This window comes from Poecilia formosa, unplaced genomic scaffold, assembly GCF_000485575.1.
Source record: "Poecilia formosa unplaced genomic scaffold, Poecilia_formosa-5.1.2 Scaffold14, whole genome shotgun sequence".
NCBI classification, from domain to species: Eukaryota; Metazoa; Chordata; class Actinopteri; order Cyprinodontiformes; family Poeciliidae; genus Poecilia; species Poecilia formosa.
Window position 1 is genome coordinate 4204147 of NW_006799953.1, and position 18944 is coordinate 4223090.

At 40.5% G+C, this 18944-nt stretch overlaps 1 protein-coding gene across 1 annotated transcript; it reads right to left on the reverse strand.

Annotated features, from left to right (window-relative positions):
• Positions 1–130: 130 nt before the first annotated feature.
• Positions 131–18675, reverse strand: pls3 (plastin 3 (T isoform)). The gene is made up of 16 exons (XM_007545993.2): positions 18578–18675; positions 11842–11946; positions 11295–11446; positions 8451–8580; positions 7481–7613; positions 6824–6905; positions 6581–6746; positions 6340–6482; positions 5606–5701; positions 5304–5502; positions 3935–4013; positions 3725–3842; positions 3500–3630; positions 2261–2384; positions 2035–2159; positions 131–1301 (listed from the first exon to the last, which is right to left on the reverse strand). The coding sequence occupies exons 2-16, from the start codon at positions 11900–11902 to the stop codon at positions 1169–1171; spliced, it is 1872 nt and encodes a 623-aa protein (XP_007546055.1). The 5' UTR covers positions 11903–11946; positions 18578–18675; the 3' UTR covers positions 131–1168.
• Between the last annotated feature and the right edge of the window lie 269 nt (positions 18676–18944).

An 18944-nucleotide genomic window follows, 5' to 3' on the forward strand; every position in this document is an offset into this window, starting at 1 on the left:
CAAAATTATATACATTTGTTCAGCAGAAAATCCGAGCATGATACAAACTAAGTTTCACTTCAAAGTTCTGCCACAACTTCTTACAAAAGTTCTTTTAAAAAACAAACAGCAAAGACCACACACAGCAGCTACTTTCAAAATCATGTTTATTGTTACATGTAAAGCACTTACTTGGGAGAATAGACATGAACAAAAGACCAATTTCAATTTGGCCGTCGTCATAGCACATCATCAAGCTACTTGGAATGAAGTAACTGTATTTGGTAATGTTTAATATGAGCAGAAAACAAAGAGAAACCCTCAGAGCACAAATACAAATCATCTTTTGATAGTTGAAGGCACAGCATGAAGCCAGGAGAGTCAAGTCAGCCTGCTCACCATCGAACGGACACAGAAATACAAAAAAAAAAAAATCCCAATGCAACACAAATCAGACATCCTTAAAGACAGCATTTACAGCATGTTGCATGATAATCCCAAGAAAAAGGAAAAGAAAGAAAAAAAAAAGATTACGAGGCAATACAAATAGCATTTCCTCCCACAGGTCATCACCACACACTGACCTCATGGCTTCTGTTTTCTGATATGTAGACGTCCGCAGAGTCCCCTCTACTGAAACACTCGCATGCCATTGAGAAAGAGAACATGTTTGAGCATCGGTTTTCTTCTTTTAACGTGTCCTCCACCCAAACTTTAAACCTCTCTGACTTACTTTTGGCCTTCTGATGCATATATTCAAAGGTAAAGCACTCAGGAATGTCTGTTGCTTGGTCGAGGAGATAATCGACTTGTCAGCCAGGATAGAAATATGTAAACAACCTTGCAGCTGGTATGTTATGCATATTTTTATAGGGGGGGACAGCATTCTTATAAATGAGCATAGAAGGTTGATAAGCGTCGCCTCTGGAGATTTTCCATCCTGAAGCTTCACCTTCAATAAAAAGGATCCTTCAGAAAACACCTCTGTGTATGAGAAGAGGTAGAGGGTGCATGCAAGTGTATGATTCTGATTCATTAAGGCAAAAAAACAAACAAAAAAAACAACAAACAAAACCAAAACAAATCTTCATTTCTTCGGTCGAGGAAGCTCTTTCAAAATGCTAATTGTTTTTTTTGTTTTTTTTTGTTTGGGGAAGTGTTAAGTGTCCCTGTGATCCAAGCAGCTCGCTTAGGCGCGCTTCATCCCTCGTCCCATCAAGCAGGCAAAGACCGTCATCACCATTTTTGGCTTGACCTCCACCAGGTCCTCTGGCAGGGCGTAGACACGAGCGCCGATCTTCCTCGCCATAGAAATGGCATATCTGCAGAGGAAAAGGGCGTTTACTGAGGTAAGCTATTCACATGTTAGCAACATCACTGGTCTGGTGTGAAACATTCATTGGTATGACGACCTTGAGTTAAACAAAATACCAGTTTCATGGTTTTACCACTAAAAAGTAGTAATAATTGATGGCATTACCACAAAATATAGAACAGGATCCAGTTAAATGGAAAACTTTTTAAGGAATCATGATTAAATTCAGGCTGTCAAAAAGTTTGGCCACTCAAACATTTATTTGTTTTTGTCAGTATTGGTGTTTCAGATCATGTTGCACACTTTGAAATCATTAGCTACACTCAAAGCTAAGATGACCAGAGGAAGCACAGAGTATAATTTTCATAAGATTATTTATTTTTACAGAAGAAAAACCCTACTCTGTTTTGCAGAATTAGTGTTACACACCACTTGCTAAATATAGTTTTAATTTTCAAGTAAATATCCCTGTTAACACTTTTTTTTGTAGATGTGTTCTTTATAGAGAAAAAAAAATATTCATTGATCAACAGCAGCAACAAGTTGGGGAGGGGCTGATGCAACTTTACTCAAAGCTCCATACAGCTGGAGAAACCCCAATCCTTCTGGCATTTCGTTAAAAGAAATGAAGCCATCATAACAGGAGGACAGAAAATGTAAAACAAAAACTTTTGTAAATCCGGGGTCAGTTAATGAAACCGCATCTTAATTCAGTTTCACATTTTTCGCTGAATTCTTACTTGGCATTGTCCAGTTTGTCGTCTTCAGAGAGTCTGCCGGTTTTAACCAGGTCAAAGTTGATGCTCCCAGGTTGAATGGCATCAATCAGCTCCAGCACTGCCAGACTGCTGCTTATCTCCTTGTCCTGAACATAAACACAGAGATTACAACAAATCAACCAAACCCCACAACAACAACAAAAAAAAGGACCGCAATTATTTCCACAATCCAACCAGGAGGATTTACCTTAAAACTTGAAATCTTGGTAGATTTTCCAGCCTCTGCCAATGTTTTGTTCACCCATCTTACAATGATGTCATCATTTACTTTCTCGCCATCACCCAGTTCCTCCAGTACATTCAATGTGTATCTAAAAGAAGCAGCACATTTGTTATGACCATGACCAGAAAGTGAAAGTGCAAAGAATGAAATATCAAAAACAAACGAGTACAGGGTCTGCTTTAATTAATAAAAAAAATAATCCACATTAATGTGGACACCATTTTGATTTTTACAGTCAATTTGAGCAGCCTCTTTCTACAAGCTCATGTCCACTGAAAAACAGTGAAAGTTGGGGCTGGGCTATATGGCTGAAAAACTTATCACAATACAAGCGTTTCATGTCGGACAATAGAGAAAATTTTTAATATCAATAACTATTGAGTAGTTTTTGTTTTAAATATCTGGAAACTGCCAAACTGTTTTCACTCTACGCCGTGTTTTTTAAATATTTTTTTTATTATTTCCAGCAGTTATGAGACAACGGTGAAACCTTAAACTGCTGCTGGTTACGCAACAGGTTGTTGCTAGGTAACCAAAGAATGGGCGAGCTAGTCGTTGCTAGGTAACCAAAGAATGGGTGAGCTAGCCATTGCTAGGTGACCAAAGAATGGGTGACCTAATTGAGGTCACCAACCTTGCTAAGCTAAACGCCAGAGGTTGAGTGGCAAAAGCCTTTCCTCTGCCTACATTTCCCAGAATTCTTTGCCATTTTGATTCAGATTTCAGTGAATATTCTATCTACTGATATTGATCACATGTGTATTGAAAACTATAAATTGGTATCACTAATCGTACTACACAATTTAAAGCAGCGCTATTGTTTTTTTTTTTCTCCATCTATGCCTTTAAAATGTGTAGTTATTTGAAGTGCGATGAGGTTGTTAATACTGCTAATGTTCTGGGGGTGTTAATACATTTGAAAGATACTGTTATGACATTTAATAAAAAACAAAAACAAAAAAAAACACTGGTGTACAGTCATGCTCTCATGATGTGATTATTTCCCAACAAGCTGATCATTTCCTGCATTATGCTAATAAACAACCTGATTATTTTGAATACAGAAACGACTGATGCTACGGATACTTTGTCAAATTTTGAATTTCTTCATAGGTGATTATGTTCCAAGTTAAAAAAAAAAGAAAGAAAAGGTGTGCTTAAGCTTTATTCAGGCCTAATTGTGACATTATGATGCATTATTACCTCCTCATGAGCTGCCACACCAGTGCCAGAGTCAGGGTAGGATTGCCATCGTTCAAGTCCTGCCCGCCGATGCCAACAAGAGAAAACTTGGTTGTTTTGCCCAGCTCCACTGCGTAGTTACAATTCTCCAACTGAGGGTGGTGGTGGTGGTGGGGAGACAACACAAGCGTCAACACAAGACGGCAAAAGCCTGGAAACAAAACTGAAAGGACTCTGACAAACTACCTTTTTCATATTTGTTCCCAGTTTGGGATAAGGCGGCTTGTTGACCTTGTTGTTCCAATCTACCTCCACTTTGATTCTCTCGTAGAGCTGAAGGATCACCATGGCATCCTGCAAATCTCTGCAACAGCCAGTACATCAGTCAACATCGGACCCGTCCAGGTCAGAGTCCTCAAATTGGGTTTGTGGTTCGTTTCTGTGGGCGATACTTACACATACAGATGGTTCACAGTGGGGCTCACGCCGAGGGAGTTCATCCAGTTTCTGAATGTTCTCTCTTCTCTCGTCTCACCTAATCCAGACAGGATTGTGGGATTTAGAGGACTTAATTGTGACTGCTGATCGTGTTTTATAATAGTCTTCATTGTATGTGGCGTATGACTAACAAAGCCAGAGAGCAGACGTTACTTTTTATTCCAAAATGTAGTATCTGACTCATCTGTGGAAGAAACCTAAAAACAGTTTTATTTCATCTCCACTGACTGCCAGAGAGCGATGCTGAAAGGACCGAATGTTTCCGTTTGAGTAGTAATACCAACACTTGTGACGCATCAGCTGATCAGAGGCTACATGGTCTGATGTCATCCAACGCTCTGCAATGCAGTTCGTTTTTCATTGCAATCAGCCTTTTGGATGATTTCAACGGACGCTCAATCGCCTGTTGGTCTGAGTAGCGGTGCATCGCATTCATAGGGGCTACGATGGGTTTATCTTCATTTATGCTAATTGTGATGTTTGTTGGCGATAACGGCGTTTCTGCCACCTCTCCCAACTCACAGCTTCTGACTGTGTTGTGATATACATACTGTTTGCAATCAGAGCTTAGCCAATGGTGTTAGCCTCTCCAAGTTTGTTGTTTTGCTGAATGTGATGGCAGTGTTTTTTTTGTTTTGTTTTTTTTTCTGCCCCTCTCCCAATTTTAGCCAACTTTGAGTCTTGCCTGCCTTGGGCATGATCACCCGGTGGAGAACATGGTCACTGTGGCTCCTTCTAAGAAGAGGTGAGAGTCGTCTGATCAGGGCCTTTCCACAAGAGTTGAGTAGTTGTCTGCAGAACTGCCGGAAATTAAATCTTTTTTTTTTTTTCCAGGCACGCCAGTTGGACACGTCGATGGCAGTGACTGGGTTCTCTTCTCCACCCATGCCTGAGTTGGCTGCAGAGGAGGATGTGTTGTCTTTGGCTGCCTGTCGCTTCAGAAGTGGAGGAGGAGGTGCAGTGTACTCGCAGAGTGAAGCTGGCTCACTCCCTTCGTCTCAGCGGGTTCGGTGACGGCTCTATGCACGACATCATGCAGGTGACTTCCTCTGTAAAGCTTACAAACACCAGAGGGTGTGCTGGCCGCTCTGACACATCTCATGTTCGCCCTATCTGCATACCGTCAGTGGTACAACTGCAGCAATTGGCTTTAGTGATTCAGTGCTTCGGACCTTGCATCACTAAAGCCCGGGTGCTTCTTTCAGCAACGCCTCTGGCATTAAGTAGGGATGAAACAGAACGAAAGCGATGACCGCCAGAGAGAGTCTCTGCATTACACACAGACTTTTGTTGTTGCAATTTAATTCTGAGGCTTTATTTTCCATACCATCCCCCAGAAGGTCCCAGTCAATGTCCTCGTTCTCTGGTTTGGTCAGCGCTGGGTATTTGTTGAACAGATTGGCCACGAAGGCAAGGTTGAGTTTGGGGTTCCCACTGACGACGTCAGTCGGGGTGACAAACTGTCGACAGCCGAGCCGGTCGGCCTGCTGCAGCATAGCTTCTGCCCTCTTCAAGTCGTCTTTCTCCTGAAAAGACACACACACACACACACACACGTGTTCGGGTGAGAACTGCAGCACAGTTGGCAACGTGTGGAGAGGCTCGGCTGTGGGAGGTCAATGTGCTTACGTTGAAGCCTGCCATGTTGATGTCGATGCGTGGCTGATTCTCCTCTGTGCCTTTAGGGGAGATTTGATTCAGAAGGTGGAAATAGGCCTTTGAGTCCTAGGAACAAAAATATAATTAATCAATAAGTTATCTGGGTCTTTATACAGAAAAAAAGCTGAATAAGAAAACAATTTTAAAGTAAAAGTTTTGGTGGGATTTTATACGATCAAGGAAAGACATCCACAGATTTTAAAATCTTTTACAAATAAGAATCTGAAAAGTGTGTAAAACATTTGTATTTAGCATCCTTTCTTCTGAAGCCCATAAATAAGTTGCAGCTTAGACAAGCGCATTCTCGAGGCTCGGGACAACAACCCTGAACATGCAGCCAGATCAAAGCATACAATTGTTAAAACAGCCATTTTAAGGCCAATCTCAACTAATTATTTCTTCCTTAAAAACACGTTGGCAAAGAAACTGATGTTATTTTAAATTTAATGACTACGCTGAACTTTGAATCACCAGATCAGATTACACCTTCATTCCTACTAAAGGAGCAGCTGAGGTGGGCATGTGGGTGAGGTTGGGTAAACATAAGTATGAGCTACCTTTGCTGGTGTCTGCTGTGTTGGTGGACTTAGTTACTGGTCATGTGCAGTTTGATGACGGGTTTAAAAATCCCACATCCTCTCCTTTAAATTCGGACTCCTTTTTTCTTAATTTGACGTTTAAATATAAAATTAGACCACTGTTACCTTGATGTCTGAACTGAAGTTGTTGATCTTTGGATAGCCAGCGTTCTCCAGGTGAAAGTTGGCCCAGCGCAACAGCAGCTCCTCCGGCGACAGCTTCATCAGGTCCTCCAGGGTTTCTCCGTCCCTCAGCAAGGCCGCAAGTGCTGGGGACGGGCGATAATCATCCGTTAATCTACTCGACAACTGAGCCCTGGTGAGGGGGCTTAAGCAGGCGTTATGCAATTGTAACCTCTCCCGATACCTTCATTTCTGCTGAGCTCGATGTCGGCAAAGAGGCCAATCTTGATGATCTGCCACAGGAGGCCCAGCACCAGATGGGGCTTCCCTTCTTTCAGGTCCAAAGCGCCGATGTTCACCACGTGGCAGCCGATGGCAGACGCCGAGTTCAGAGCCAGGTTCAGGTTTTCCTGGAGAGCACGAGTCGGATGTTTCAGCACCTGCAGGAAACTTTGATGGGATGCCTCTGGTAACCAGTGGGACTTACCTGTGTTGTAAATGGGGTCAGCTTCTTCTTATTGATTGTTCTCTCGTCGATGGTGTCTGGCACGGACAGGTTGATCATTTTGCTGTTTGAAAATAAAAAACAAAAAACAAACTGATAAGTTTGCTGGAATATCCATTTGAATTCCAAAAAAGATGTGCAAAGAAAAAGAGAGAAGATTTTTAGGGCTCAACAAACCCTTTCTTATCTAATATTTTCATGAAAATAGGAGATAACATGTATTCATAATAATCATATGTTGCCATTTCTGCTTGGAGCAGATTCAGATTGACTAAGATTCAGGTTTATTCATTTTAATCCACTACCACTGCAGGTGAGAAGTTTATAATTTAGACATTTTTGGAGCTCTGTACATTGCAGCCCAATTATCAAAACACATTCATATCCCCGTTTCCAATTTAATTTAAATACTTTTGTGTTTAAGCCACTCTAATGTTGGAAAAACAAGTATAGATATTTATCCCTTTATAACAATTTAACTGAATTTCTTTAAATAAACACACACAAAAATCATCATTCAGCATTACTATAGTTACACGATGATCTTTTCATACATTATCATCTACCCAGAATACAACCATAAAGTTAGGTTGCAGAGGAGAGCAGGTGACCTTGTGCTGCTGTGAGACGGGGACTCACCAGAGCACAATGCCGTCTCCCACAGTCTTGAACAGAGCGTCTGTGTTGGGATCCATGGGCAGGACATGTTGACAGTCGGGATCCTTTTCCAGAGCTGTGTTGATCCAGTTCACAAAAGCGTATCGTTCCTCCTCTGTAAGAGTGAATGTGGGCACCAAATTTGTTAAAAAAAAAAAAAAAAAGAAAAAAAACGCCTTCATTTATGCATTATCTGTTTCCATTAAATCAGTTTTTTGCTCCATTTTTCTATTTCCATTGAAGGTGTGACTAATTCTAATCCATTTTGTTCCCATGGAAAGTACTCCAAGCTCAGCTGCTTTGTGACTCTGAGCTGGAAAGATCCACCGATTAAAACCATCAGTAAACTATTAGTAACATCAATAATGCTCTATCTGCTTTACGTGTTTGAGTGCCAAGTCCCACCAGCTGTGCAAGAAGACACATTTCTTTCCACTTTTTGCATTCTAAAAACAATATATTCACAGGTAAATATTTGACCACAGCATGGGTGCCACTGATGTAATGGGATATACACTGTCAGGAATGACTTCCCGTATAAACAAATTATTAGAATATCTTCCCACTGTTGCTACATGTTTGTTCTGAATGAATGGTTGACACAAAAAGACAACAATTGCTTACAATCAGCTGGACTTTCTTACATATATTTTTTTTTATCAATTGCCATTATGTGACTAACTGAAGTTGGTATTGCATTGATTAAACAGTAATGTGTGACTTTAAATATTAATATATGAACTAATCTTTTGGACTTGTATTATAAAGTGCTGTGGTATAACATTAGCTCTCCATATGTACTATAAAAAACTAAATGAATTAAATTCAATTGCACTTTATCATCAACAATGTCCATTGCAGAGGTTCGCTTCAGCCTTAGGTTTCTTTCTCTGGAACTGAAACGCACAGGGTTCAAAGTCAACAGCTCACAACAAACAGTAGAGTCACATACCGGAGTACGAGTGTTGTGTGCCTTCGCTCGACAGCTCCGATGTCCCACCAATCGCCAGGATGCCCTCTTTTTTGTTGATGGCCTTGAGGAATGTTTTTGCAACTTGACTGCCCTTCAGCTCCTTGACGATCTGACACAATAAGAAAGAATAATCAGAAAGATAAGCGAGTCCATTCAATGTAGATCTGCACTGGAAGAGGACTGGTTATCTGTTTAACAAAAAAGATGAGTGTTTTGGACAACTTGAACAAAAACAGACTAAAGTATATAAAACTGGTAGTTCCAAGCAAAGTAAAACTAATCATATTTGCTGCAAACGGACCAACCTTATGAGGGATTTTACCTCAGAAGTGGAAAAATACTCAAAACATGACTAACTTGTTTTATTCACAGTACAATAAAGGTTGCCATCAATCACACACTGACCAAATTCACTGTGCAAATGTTCACAGCAAATTAGGTTTACACAGCATCGCTTTATATAAATACCAAGAGAAATAAATCCATTTTGTACTTTGCTCTGTTCACAGAATCGCTGTTATGTTCATAGTTTGTTGCAGAGCTGAACATACCAACCGAGTCTCTCCACATCTGCTTGTTCGGTATTTGCACAGAAGTGTGTTCAAGCTTTTAATTTGTACAACAAATGCTTTCACTACCTGACACAAGAGATAATGCTAAAAACACAAACCTCGTTTCTTTTTTCACGTCAGGCCACATTGAAAACATGTTGCTTTATGAAGTTGTAAAAGTGTAAGTTGTAAATCTAATCTCCAAACAAAAAACAGATTCCACTGTCACTATCCATTTAAATAAAAATGTAACAAAAATGTCAAAAAAATGTCAAAGCTGCACATGAAGGATAAAAATCTACTTTTGCTGCATTCAGTGGATTTAAGAGATGAAACAAAATTAAACGATGATCTTGATAAATTCATTAGCAAGTATGACCACCTCTATAAAACAATTTTTATCCACTTTTAAAACAGGCCGACTTGTAAGAAAAACACGTCGGGGTGTATAAAATAAACACACATACTAACTGATCTGGACCCTCGTCAGGGTTTTGCATCCTCCAGTTTGACTCTGATCAGCCTCTCGCATGTAAATCATTTCAGTAGCGTGACTGACATACAATACAGTTTTAATGTAGTAATCCAGCAGTTATTTAAAGCCTGAAGTGATGCATTTTGCACACGTCAGCGACAGGTGCGTGTTGAATGTGGAAAATGCCCTCAGGTGCCGCTGCATCACGTGCGCATCATTTCTGAATGCAGTAACTCAAACTGACAGTAGTAGGCTCTCAATGCTTCGGGCCAACACAGGCTAATTTAGCATAGATTTTTAAAAAGAAAGCTCCACCAAGAAGCTGTTTTATTGTATCACACCAGTCCAATTATTAAAACTTAAGGCTGACATTGCAAAATTTATGATGCGACTGCTTTCAGAGACACATTTAGAGCAAAAAGTAAAGGAAAAACACAATATAAGCTTGCTTCAAGACAGAAACTTGTATTGCATATTTTGTTATAAAGCCTCCGTGTTTCATAAAACCTTTAAATTGAATGAGTTGATGCCAGTAAATCCACACTATTAAGAGTAAAAATAATATGTAATGCATTAATTTGCATGAGAAACACTGGATAGTTTGCTCACAGATGTAATAGTTAATATATTGATTATAATATACCAGGAGAATCAATTCACTGTGGTAATAATGAAACATCTTGTGCTAATAAAGATAATTATATTTCAAAACATGATTAAAGCCATCAATATTTTGCACAGTTTAGCATTACAGTTTCACTAACTGATGTAAATATGTGGTGACTTAGACAACTGATTTTATGTTAGGAGCATTCATGCTGTCAAGACTACAGCTAAATATATATATATATATATATAATCTGAACATTTTCCGTCTTAATAGCATAAAACCCCTGACGTAAAGCCAAGTTAAATTTTTAGAGCATAAATCAGTTTCTTTAGGGATGAATCAAGGATCACTTTAGAGATTAGGATTTAATTTCCCCAACAGATCTAAACCTTAAACGGCTCTCCACAGAAGTTGAGGAAACTATTTAAAACATCCAAGGTTGTAATGGATGTGTCATAGCAAGTGTCAACGAGTGAAATGCTGGATACTTCCTGCTGCGGAGGCTATCAGTGCTGGATCAGTGAGCTCAGCCTCACAGGCGTTGGTGTGACCACAATGAGCCATTCAGCTTGGCATTACTCAAAATGTTTAAAAAGCCACAGCAGGCTTTACCACAAGCAGCACACAGCCAACTTAAGTTACCCATTGACTCCAAGTGACAGAGGTCACCGCAACAAGACGACGTCGACCAAATGATGATAAAGCGCCACTAACATCTGCAAAATGTGCATGTTTTCATCCTTAACATGTATTTAGCTTGCACTGTGAAGGGTAAAAACATCTTAAGTGATGTTTTGTCAAACTCATATGATTCACTTCCATTACAGGAATCCCATAAAGTTCCTTGAAAAGTATTTATGCTGTTTGAAATTCAAATGAGAGAAAATGTAAAAAGGTTCAAAGGGTATGTCTAATGAGTTTATACATGTGGAGACTGAATAATCTGCCTATTCTTAAAAAAAATAAAATAAAATCTCCGGTTCAAATTGGACAAAAAGTTTTTCCATTAATTCTTGAATAGATTTAAGTCTGGACTCCAACCTTCACCCCAGTTTATAGTTTGTTTGTTTTACTTTCCCTCTTCCATCTTCCAAACTCAAATGAAAGAAAAACAGTGCATGATGTTATAGTTCAGAACCTAAAATATTTAGCATTAAAATATTCACTACAAGCTTCACTTAGCTTACCGACAAAAACTCATCAAAGCTGATTTTGTTGTCCTTGTTGCGGTCGAGTTTCTGCAGGATTTCCCGGATCATGTATCCTGGTTGGGGGTGGCCGCTCTGTGTAAGAAGGTCGCCAAGCTCATTATCAGAAATATATCCATTTTTGTCCAGATCTGGAGGAAAAAACAGAGGCAGAGGATCCAGATGACTCTACAGCACATTTCACAACGCCAGACCTGGGATGAAACCCATGGCGACACATCCTGAAACTCCTAACAGGTTTATAAAATAACAGAAAAAGTTCAGGACTGACTGGAGTTTTCTCCAGCTATCTGAGGTATGGAGAAACCGCTCCACCTCCACTAAGTGTTGCTGTGCACTGCTGGTCAGCCGGCTGAAGGAACGCTACCAAATTTTTCCCCTGCTTACAAAAACGGCGAATGCAGCTTTCTTAAGAAAAAACAAAGACGGCCATGGCAAACAAAGTAAAGGAGCGCCAGGGGCTGCAAAAATAAACACAGCTACATTCATCAATATGTAGAAACTGCAGCCAAACTGAACGACTTACCAATGCTGTCGAACATCGCCCTCATCTCCTCCGCCTCATCTTGCGTTATTTTTACGGACATTTTTCTGTGAGTGACCAGCCGTGGTCAGTCGGAGAAAGGTGCGACTGCGGAGAGAACAGAGTCATCATCACCAGGGTCTTAAACACAACAGGAAGTTAGATTATGTTATGCTTTGCAGAGCCTTTAGCGTGTTCACCTAGACGCGTCATTATTCCACAAAACCTAAGAGTTACTCCCCTGATCTCCAGCTCAACAGTCCCGCCTCCTCCAGCTCTGTTAATTACATCAGCTACTCCTTTCAGCTCCCCTCCTTTCCCCCCCAACCATGTTTGTTTCAACCAATCATAGTAATTTCCTGTTTGCTCTATTGTGCAGCACAAGCTAGCACTGATAACGACCAGGAGAGCCAAGCATTCAGATATTTTTCTGATAAATCAGTTCTCCCCTCCGCCCCTTATAAGTAAGCTTCCTTCTTTTAAAATAAAAAAAAAAAAGTCAGCATGTGTACCCAGCAGCTGTAATTAAAAGCCATCAGAGCCATTTTGGGTTTTGTCACAACAGGAAATGATAAAAAAAAGCAGCCCTAAAATCCTTTTAACCCAGAAAAGTTACACGCTTTGACACGCGAGGACGCAGGCCCCAAAAACTGGTTATTTAGCAGAACAAAAACCTCTGTGTTCCCAACCTCCTCTGAGGCAAAGTAACCGTCTAAAAATCCCAGAGAGAGAAAAAAAAGGGGGGATTTTTTTTTTTTTTTTTTTTTTTGGGTCAGGCCTTTTTCCCGGCGCAGCAATGCTCGAGGCCAGGGCAGATCGGGCTTCACTTCACTGAGAGGTGTGAGTGTGAGGGAGTATGACTGCATCTCTGCGGCCAAACCGGAATGGCGGCATTCCTCCTAAAAAACAAGTGTTGGTGTGAACAAGGCGAAGTTTATTTTCCAGCTCAACGGGAATCAAACTGTTTTTTTTTTTTTTTTTAGAATAAAACTGCTCCACGATAATCAAACTGAATATATTTTTGCCATTACAGCAAATTAGCCAGCAATCCGTCACCGTAGTTGTGCCGAGAGCACAACATTTTTAAAACCTTATTAGGAAATTCTGCAAGTTAATCCTGACCAATCAGACTTGGAGGTCATTTTTTTTTTCTTTTTTTAAAGAATGAAGCACATTGTTTTGGCAAATCAGGAGCAAGTTGACAATGAACAAAGCCCTGCATCCTCCCCTGAATGAAACTAATAATAGTGGTTAAAAAAAAAGATGATTCAACAACCATGTGGCCTGTGAGATGTGACTCAGTTCCAACAAAGCTTTTCCTACAGACAAAACAAAGGGATGAATTAAGCCCAAAGTGCAGACCGATTCAAAAAACAACAGCAGCTCTTTAATTATCCAAAATACCAACAATGTTGGTTTCTCTGCTCTTTCTGCAAAGCAACTCTAAATCAGGGCAAGTCAAACCCCTCCAACTATTAGGAAAAACGGCAATGCCAGCGTTGCTATATTTAACTTTTTTTCCCTAAAGGATGTGAAAAAAAAAAAAAAAAGTGTCTGCTGAGGACAAACCCGGCTACAAGAGGAGGCTGACAAAACATTACCTCACTCGCCGTCCCTCGTCCTGCTGCTGCCCTCAGCAGAGACGAGGGTGAAAACGGGACAGGGGTCAAGTACATGAAGCAAGGGCACAGATGGCGGCGGACAAATGTGAGTCGGATCGCCGGCCGCACAGAAGAATAGGGGGTCTGTAAGCGCCGGGGACAAACGGCGGTAATAAATCCTGAGCCACGCTAGGAAAGGCGTCCCAAGTGTCAGGCTCCGAAAGACAGTTGGTCCCTTTCTGACAGCTGGACGGCGAAAACTCCTCACCAACTACATGCTTCATCAGCTGCCTGAATGGAGAGGCCCGACAGGATGCCAATAGTTGGCTGATAAAGGCTAAACTGCAAATTAGACAGTTTTCTTTTAAGACTTTTTATGACGTCACTTCGTAGCGTTTCACCCACCCACAAGTAAAACAATGCTGAAACTGGCCTCGGACTCTGCAGCGTAAAGAGCTATTTCCATCAGGACAAACAAGAATCAGTTCAAATCTATATTAGAATACAGACAGGAAAAATCACAGTGTGCAACCAGAAATACCTTCTGTGCCCCCCAGATGCTGGTACAGACGGGGGATAGATGTAATGATGCATTTAAGGTAGCCATATTGAATCCAGTTCAAGAAAAAGAGCAGTAAAGTGGCGTCTTACGATCGCAACTCAGAAACCAAACTGTGTTGGATTAAAACCAGAGTTTCCATCCAGTTAGCCAAAAATAAGGTCAGCAGATACACAAAATTACCTTTCCATTAAGACTTTTTCCACATACTCGTTTTTCACACTTGCTAAACTAAAATGATATACTTTTACAGAATTTGTAGAAACCATTGGTATTCATCCTAATAAATTTTAGAAAAATAAAAGTCTTTTTGGGAGCGCGTGCGTCTTTGCATGCAGTCAAAGCATCGCAAAAACACAAGCTCCTCTGAGAAAAGTCATGATGACTTTACCTCAGATAGGCTACTTCAGTACACGAATTACATCATGTTGTACCAACAGACTGCATAGTAAGAGCATTCAGTCATATTTCTAATGCGGTGTTTCCCCAACCCCATTCCTCAAGCATTACTGCATATTTTAGCCGTTTCCCTGCTTCAAACACCTGATTCAAATGACTGCATTTCAGCAAAAACATGTTAATCAGCTATCAAATAAATTCAGGTGAGCTGAAATGGGAAAATGTCTGAAACATGAAGCGCAGGGAGCCTAGAGGAATTGGGTAACACTGTCCCAGTAGGTTAGTATTTATTAAATGATGAATAAAAATGGTTCACACAAAGAGAAATATGAGGGAAATTTGATCAAAATCTGGAAGAGGTGGATATTGTGACTTAACTGACTTGTATTTCAAGTGCAAATGTTTTCATCATTGGATCTCCTTAATCTGAGTAGAGTCTCTATAATATAGAGCATTTGAACTGGGCAACCCTTTCATTTTATCCGTCTGCTCAGCAAATATTGGCAATAATTATTTTGATCAACTTAAAATCATAACTGAAAAACAAATCTTTATGTGGCTGCAAAAGTAGAGTTAGGTAGTTAGGAGTGATCCTGCTATGACTTTTTTTAAAGCCCTCACTAAAGCACAAGACAGAATCTGAACAAAAAAAGTATGGATAGAGATAACATAAAATAAAAATCTTAAATTCAATCGTTTTCAACATCCCAGGTCACATGTGTTAAAGCAGCTGGTAGACAGCTTTCCTCTTCAGCTCAGTTTACCCTGAATTATCTGTTATGCTGCCATATTTCACTCCAAACAGCAGCATTTAATTGTCAAGACAAAAAAAAAGAAGCACCCTGACGTGCTTTACAGTCGCCTTTGATTCACTCGCTGGAGCCAATTAAAAAGCGAAGGGCTGCACCCAGATGGAGGAGTTCAATGGGAAGGGCCGACACACCCCGCCCCGGCCTGCGCCTCGTTCGCATTTACGTGGGAAATGTGAGGCACACAAATAGAGCGGGCACCCTTCCCGAGTGTGGTCACGCTCATATGCACACACCCTACAGTGTCCGTGACGACGCCTTTTTTTTTTTTAAACCGAGTCGCAATCGGCTGCAGATGTGAGGCAAACTGAGTCACCAAACGCTCTGCCGCACCAGACTCTTGTTTCCTTTTAAAGGCTGTGAGCCAAGGACAAGTTAAGCACAGACCTACGGTGCGACAGGTGAGGACGACAGCACGCACTGCGTGGGTCGAGTTTACACAACTCTGATACCAAGCGCAGCTGCAGGAGTAACACCAGTAGGCCAATACCATAAAGCAAAGATGAATGATAACACATCATGGAAATATTCAAATAAAGCTCTCCCTCCACACGCTTTTCTACAACTCTTAACCACCGCCTGCTCTCTTCAGCCCAGACAAGCCATTAAACGAATGCTTATTAAATAATGAAACATGTCAAAAACCATGTTCTGCCCAAGGTGCCAAAATGAGAATCCACACAAACGAAAACAGAAACTTGAGAATGTCATTAAGCAGGTTACTGTAGGTGTCGCTGAATCAGTCGGGTTGGCCACAGGTAAGCAGCCACACCTGCACATGTTTGCCATTACTCAACAAAAGCATTGTAAAATATGATCCTTTAAATACAGCGCAGCCAGACAGTGGAGGTTTCTGTGAAGCCATGCAAGCAGTTTCTGGAAGAGGCTTTGAGCCAGTAGAGATAAAGTTTCACACAAAAAAAACAATCAATATTGTACACATGCCTTAATGGGTTACTGCTGCATTGATGTGGATGATTTGCAGTTTTAGTTGCTGGTGTCTAAACATTTAAAAAAGGTAGTTTAGAAGAGGATGTTTTGCACAGATCATTTGTCCATTTGGGAGGAAATTTGTCATCGCTTAAACAATTTAAAGTATTTTTCTCTAATCAGCTAATATTCTACCCAGTGGCGGTTCTAGACCACATTTACTGGTTGGTGGGGGGATTAGTGCAACACTTTCATCTTTAATTTTCTGGTAAAGTAAAACTGTAAAGGTAAAAAATGAAATTAGTCCAAAGAACTAATTAGCTACAGTTTCTGTGCCAGCACACAGCACCATAAGAAACTGATTTATTACGATCTCTTTATTAGAGGAACTAGTTCTACTGGGGCACCGGCCCCTGCTGGGCCCCCATTTAGAACCGCCCATGGTTCGACCATGAACATCAACAACTGGGAGATTACACTGATGCAATGTTGGAGTCAAAATGTCGTCTTTAGGCGGAGGCCATCGCCAAATAGAAATATTTGCCTGAATAAAGTGACGGGAGTTTTCACTGCCTGTATGAAACGGAGCTGCCCCTCCCACACCTGTTTATGAACACGATCAGCCAGTTGACTAAAAAACAAAAGACACAAAACATTTCCTTTGCTTACAAGAGACAGTCATTATGTAAATGCAAAAAAAGAGCCACACCCATTATTTTTAAAATTAAGGTAGCAGTGTTTTAAAACCATAGTTGGCAAGCTACATGCTAATCAGAGCACTTTTTTAAAGGAAGTCTGTTTAAAAATAATTGGTAAAAAAAAAACAAAAAACAAACAATTATACAACTTTAATCCTGTATTATTTTAGCAGCAGGAAAAGCAGTTATGTTTAAATAAAAGCAAATAGATGTTGCTGAATTTTTTTTTTTAGAAATATTTATAGTGATGCGTAAGCAGAATTTTAGAACAATTTAAAATGTTTTCACTGTAAAAAGCTGCATATTATTATAAACCAACATGTAGGCTAATTGCTGCTCTTGTGCTGAACAACAAGGTGAGAACACCTGACCGTGCAGAAAGCAGAGCAACCTGTTCAAGCACAAAACACACACACATACACATATGGGTGTGAGCAGCACCGCTGGGGAAAAAAAAAAAAAAACCTTTCACCACCCCTTCCTGACAGTCTGGTTTGTCCTCCAAGCGATAACATCGCACTCATAATGTCTGCCTTTAAAAACACAGACACTGTACAAACAAGGAAACTTGCATCACATTTTAGCCTTAACATCACAAACACACACAGTTTTTATTAAAATAACAAAAAATAAATTTATTGTCTGCACTGCTGACACCATCAAAAGCAAACAGCTACTTAGGAGTGTATTGAGTGCACTGCTGGGGAATTGTTTTCACAACACACTCCTTGTAAAGTCATAATATTTCTCGAGTGATGTGTTATGTGGGTTTGGTGGAGGGGCTCAAGCAGACTTGTTGTTCAACCTTGTTCCAGCCGCTCATCCACAAGTGGGATCCCAGATGTAAGTGAGCTGCAGGCCCCAAAATGACTTTAGGGAAAATCTGGTGAATCACTCAGGACAGTAAACAAGTTTACACAGACATGTTTTCAATTCAAAAAGTGTGTGTGTGTGTGGGGGGGGGGGGGGGGGGGGGGTCAATCTAATACTAAATGGGTTTTTTTTATTCCAACTATTGTGCCTTATCTTACAAATAAAGACACCACTCAGAAGGGAGTGGACTCAACCAATTAAAAATAAAAAAATAGCTTTGTTATCGCGAGAAGACGGAGCACAAACTTTAGAAGTAGGAAAAAAAAAGTGTATTACATGACATATCAACCTGAATGGTGGGAAGCTTAAAGAAAAACACGATAGAAGCTGAATGGTGCAGGCTCCACCTAGCTTCCTCCAGTCAGTCTGTGGTTGAGCCGCCTCCTTTTCTCCCCAGACATTTTTACTACTATACGAGCATATTTCAAACGCTACCAAGAATATCCTTTTGTACAAATGTTAAAACGCAAACTTGCACAAACAAAACTCCTCCCATGTTCAGTCTCCAGTTGTTCATTTTTGATGTGTGCGCAAGTTACATCCTCTGAAAAGTTACCACTCGGAAATAAAGTAAAGGGTGTTTACACTCCTAAATGAGTTTATTGCTAAATGTGCGCAAGGATGAGGAGGGTGGTAATGATGAACAAGCAGTGGAGCTAAAGCTAGTCAGCTAGCGACGGACATGAAAGTTTTACAGGCAGGAAACTATCCCGTTTATTCCTGATAATCCATCCCTGTGATACAGAGGATGGTGGCTGTCTACACTAAGACCATGGCATAAAAAAATAACCCCCCACTCCCTCCAAAGGACAAAATAAAGCAGTGAGAAGTTACTGGTCAAAAACAATTTCCCATAAAATTGGTACTCACGATGTCGGTGCTACAGAAATTCCAGACAGCGTCCAGCTTTGCAGCCCTGCCTCCTCCACGTAGAGACAAAAGTAGACAGCAGGAATTTTGACCCCGCCCTGATGGTGACCTCACCTCCTTTATGGAAGGCCAATAAGGCCAAAAATGTTAACACCGAATATGACTGTTTAGCGTCGGAGTCAGTCTCACGCTGAACTGTGTGTTAATTCTGATAAATTTATATTAATATTAATTTGATTAGTGTGTATCTCTGTATTGTTGGCAATAATTTCACCTGTTTTTTTTGTTTTCATGTAAAGTGCCTTCAAATTACATTTGTTGTGGAAGGGTGGTATAAAAATAACTAAAAAAGGGACAGGACTTTTGG